General features: G+C 35.7%; 1 protein-coding gene across 2 annotated transcripts in view; it reads right to left on the bottom strand.

Annotated features, from left to right (window-relative positions):
- The window catches only part of LOC136854077 (uncharacterized), a 366,784-nt gene that overhangs the window by 71,881 nt on the left and 289,903 nt on the right, over window positions 1–5,000 (bottom strand). Inside the window, exon 1 of one of the 2 annotated variants that reach the window (XM_067130210.1) lies at window positions 3,321–3,417. The exons of the other annotated variant lie outside the window; for it this stretch is intronic. Coding sequence (XP_066986311.1) covers window positions 3,321–3,375 — 55 coding nt within the window. The 5' untranslated portion in view covers window positions 3,376–3,417. Of the gene's footprint in view, window positions 1–3,320; window positions 3,418–5,000 lie in introns of those variants that run through there. 2 annotated transcript variants of the gene reach the window in all.

Below are 5,000 nucleotides of genomic sequence, written 5' to 3' on the forward strand. Positions count from 1 at the left end.
CCCCACCATCCTCTCATACCTTCTCTGTCTTTCGTCCTAACGGAACCATCTCTTGAGGACGCGCCAACTCACGTATGGACGCATCAGGACTCACTTATACGGGACGCATGAAACCCGCGGGGGAGATCGACACCCTGTCCTCCCCATTTCCCCCTTCCCCACGATTCCCCGGGAAACGGAACCAGCTGAAAGCCACGTGGAATTGCGCTGGCGGTGAAGCCGCAGGACGAGCAATGTAGCTGATTTTGTTGTGGACGCAGATGTGCGAACTGACTCTTCTTCACCGTCGCCGTGGTGGCTGGTTTTCCATGTCATTACTGTGGTGATTTTATGGTCACTGTCATCGATATTCGTATTATAATCATAATCTTCATCATTAGAATCACTATTGGTTTTACCATTTCTGTTTTAATTTTATTCTAACATATGCAAAGTCAAAGGAACGTAATGAAAACTTTCTTCTCTCCTTTGCAGAATCAGCATTCTTTACTTTTAAAAAATGGACATCCTTTGGTTGTTGGTTCCGGAAATGTGCATCGGACGGTTTTCGTGTCTTTCGACACTTGCTCACTAACGCACGTCGAGTCTTTTCACGTCCTTGCAATGGGATGCGTTTATCCCCCGCCCCAAAAAAACTAAAGAATAAAAAAAAAAAACTAGCATCTCTCATTCCAAAAAATCCCAGGCATCCTTGCTAGACGGATTGGCAACTTTTTCTTTTTAAATTAAGGTGACCCTTCATTGCACGGGCTCTTGTTTTTCTCTTTTATGAAGAGCTATTAGAGAATGTTGGGGTCTTTATTCGTTACGTCATGTTGTCCAGAATTGAAACAGAAATGGCGGTATTTGAAATAATATCTTTTGAGATCGCTCCGTAGGGGTCTGCTCTTCGTAAAGTTTCTATCTTTTTCACGTCGGGAAGAACAATTAAAGCAAAATAAAACGACGAATCAACAACGGAGTTAAGAGATGTAAACGTAAACAAATCAAGGAACAACAACAACAACAACAACAACAACAACAACAATAATAATAATAGCACAACTATGATTTTCTCTGTGAATTAGAAGCCGTTTCCTCCTTTTCCTTTAAGTTCATTATTGCAAAATGAAGTATTTCTATCGAAAAGCTAATTTTTCTAAAAAAAAAAATCTCAAATTTTACGACATTTTCACAACCTTGGGACAAACTTTCAAATACTCTGCTTGGAGAAGCTTTACAGAAAAACTCATGATATCCTTCTCAGGTATTCTCCACAAACTCACTTTTTTTTCAAAAATCTTTTAAAGGTTTCTTAAAAATTCACTTTTTCAGAACTCTTTTAAAGATCTCTTAAAAAACTAACTTTTTTCAGAACTCTTTTAAAGATATCTTAAAAAACTAACTTTTTTCAGAACTCTTTTAAAGATCTTAAAAAATTAACTTTTTCAGAACTTTTACAGATCTCTACAAAAAACTCACTTTTCAGAGCTCTTTTAAAGATCTCTTTAAAAAACCTCACTTTTCAGCATTCTTTTAAAGATCTCTTTAAAAAAACTCACTTTTTCAGTGCTCTTTTAAAGATCTCTTAAAAAAACACTTTTTCACAGCTCTTTTAAAGATCCCATATCAAAAAACTCACTTTTTCAGAAATCTTTTAAAGATCTCTATAAAAAAACTCACTTTTTCAGAACTCTTTTAAAGATCCCTTAAAAACTCACTTTTTGAGAGCTCTTTTAAAGATCTCTTAAAAAACGCGCCTTTTCAGAACTCTTTTAAAGGTTTCTTAAGAAAAACTCACTTTTTTCAGAACTCTTTTACAGATCTCTCAAAAAAATCACTTTTTCAGAGTTCTTTTAAAGATGTCTTAAAAAACTAACTTTTCAGAACTCTTTTAAAGATCTCGTAAAAAACCTCACTTTTTCAGAACTCTTTTAAAGCCCTCTTAAAACACCCTTTTTCAGAGCTCTTTTAAAGATCTCTTTAAAAATTCACTTTTTCAGAGCTCTTTTAAAGATCTCGTAAAAAATCACTTTCCAGAGCTCTTTTAAAGAGCTCTTTAAAAAAATAACTTTGTCAGAGTTTTTTTAAAGATGTCTTAAAAAACTCACTTTTCAGAGCTTTTAAAGACTCTTTTTAAAAACTCACTAGTGTTCGTAGAGAGATGGCGAGATCTCTTGCAAAAAAAAAAAAAAACTCACTAGCGTTCGTACAGAGATGGCTAGATCTGCGAAAAAAGACTCACTAGCGTTCGTACAGAGATGGCGAGATCTCTTGCAAAAAAAAAAACTCACTAGCGTTCGTAGAGAGATGGCGAGATCTGCAAAAGAAAAAAACTCACTAGCGTTCGTACAGAGATGGCGAGATCTCCTGCAAAAAAAAAAACTCACTAGCGTTCGTACAGAGATGGCGAGATCTGCAAAAAAAAAAAAAAAAAAAAAAACTAGCGTTCGTACAGAGATGGCGAGATCTCCTGCAAAAAAAAAAAAAACTCACTAGCGTTCGTACAGAGCTGGCGAGATCTCCTGCAAAAAAAAAAAAAAAAAAAAACTCACTAGCGTTCGTGCAGAGATGGCGAGATCTCCTGCAAAAAAAAAAAAACTTACTAGCGTTCGTAGAGAGATGGCGAGATCTGCAAAAAAAAAAAAAAACTCACTAGCGTTCGTATAGAGATGGCGAGATCTCCTGCAAAAAAAAAAAAACCTCACTAGCGTTCGTACAGAGATGGCGAGAGCTCCTGCAAAAAAAACTCACTATCGTTCGTACAGAGATGGCGAGATCTCCTGCAGAAAAAAAAAAAAAACTAGCGTTCGTACAGAGATGACGAGATCTCTGCAAAAAACCCAAAAAAACTCACTATCGTTCGTACAAAGATAGCGAGATCTCTTGCAAAAAAAAAAAAAAACTCACTAGCGTTCGTACAGAGATGGCGAGATCTCCTGCAGAAAAAGATAAAACTCACTAGCATCCGTACAGAGATGGCGAGATCTCCTGAAAAAAAAAAAAAAAAAAAACACACTAGCGTTCGTACAGAGATGGCGAGATCTCCTGCAGAAAAAAAAAACTCACTATCGTTCGTACAGAGATGGCGAGATCTCCTGCAAAAAAAAAAAAAAAAAAACTCACTAGCGTTCGTACAGAGATGGCGAGATCTGCAAAAAAAATTAATAATAAAAAAAAACTCACTATCGTTCGTACAGTGATGGCGAGATCTGCAAAAAAAAAAAAAACTCACTAGCATCCGTGCAGAGATGGCGAGATCTCCTAAAAATAAAAACTCACTAGCGTTCGTAGAGAGATGGCGAGAACTCCTACAAAAAAAAAAAAACTTCAAAACTCACTGTCTTCCAGGGCCTCTTCAGTCGGGGAGCAACAACTTCTCAGCGTGGGAGACATTGATTTCCGAAGTCAGACTTCGACGAGGAGATCTTAAACCACGACGAATAAAAGTTAGCAGTGATGACAGTTACGATGATGATTTTGTGATGATGTCGCATTCACGGGCCAGGAGGAGATTGTGACATCCTTGGCCAAAAATTCACCACTACTGCGGATGCTTGTTTTGGACCCCCTCCGGACATTAGGCTCTGGTGTTGTTGCTCTAGATGTTGTTGTTGCTGCTGTTGTTGTTGGTGATGATGTGGAGATAGTGTTGGTGGATGGATGTGGTGCATACTGGATTGCCCTCGTGTTGTTCAGGTTATAGTTCTGCATATTGCCCTCTGTCCTTTAACTCCGTTATTGCATACCTTGTTTATGTCTACATGTTTCTTATTATTTATTATTCAGTATGAATTTGGGTAACGCATATGATTTTACATGATGAATTTTTTTACCGACAACTGCACACACATACAATATATATATATATATATATATATATATATATATATATATATATATATATATATATATATGTATATAAGTTTATATAAAAACCCATAAGGTTTTCACTTTTAAATATGTAATAGAATTAAAATTATTATTATTATTATTATTATTATTATTATTATTATTATTATTATTATTATTATTATTATTACTATCACTAAGCTAATATTATCATTATTAGATATAATTAATATTTACGCAATACGAAAAAAAAAATCGGCAACCAAAATGAACAAATCACAGTTTCTGTTTCATCAACTGCCACCAGCCTCGCGTGTGTCATTTTGAGAGTTGCAGCTTGAAATTGTGCCCGAATCCTTATCAGGTGGAAAGCCCAAAAGTCGTCGCCGCGGGACTGACGCGATTGCTCTGCGAGATAGCAGATAATGAGCGAATCTCGGGAAATTCTGTAACGTGAATCGTCCGCCGCGGCCGAAAATAACGCCGTAGTCTTTACTGCGTTTGGAATGCACTCTCTTAATATCATCGTGATGCTGAATGATTACGTTAAAACGCAAGATTTTCCTTCTACTCACAGGCTTGGCGTCAGAGATGTATCGGAGGTTCTCTCTTGGAAGCTGTCTCCCTGAGCAAGTGATTTTTAATAGCTTCATGGCAGCCTGACTTGCTCGTTGTAAATTTCTTGTTATTAATGGAAGAAGTTATTTAGCTGAACAGTGTTCTGAGAATTGGAATTGGAATGCTTTATCTGGTTTATGCACGATTTTTAAAAATCCAAATTGACCGTCAAATAAAAAAAAACATCCGAACAATTCTGTAAGTTTTAATTTTACAGAAAACTAAAAAAAGATTAATAAATCAAATCGAAGCAAATAAAACTCCCTCCGTACCTCCAGTCACATATACAGAACCATTCTTACTCATGTCACTGTTCCAGCATCGTCGTTTTCTCCGTCATATTTATTTATAAAAAAGCACAACGTTGTGTTCATCTACGTATTACCCTGCAGAAAGAAGGGGTGATAAACCGATATGAATTTTACTCAGGATAATACTATATATATATATATATATATATATATATATATATATATATATATATATATATATATATATATATATATATATATATATATATATATAACACTAGGTGGAATATCTAGTCACCA

The sequence above is a fragment of the Macrobrachium rosenbergii genome, chromosome 28 (genome assembly GCF_040412425.1).
Source record: "Macrobrachium rosenbergii isolate ZJJX-2024 chromosome 28, ASM4041242v1, whole genome shotgun sequence".
NCBI lineage: Eukaryota > Metazoa > Arthropoda > Malacostraca > Decapoda > Palaemonidae > Macrobrachium > Macrobrachium rosenbergii.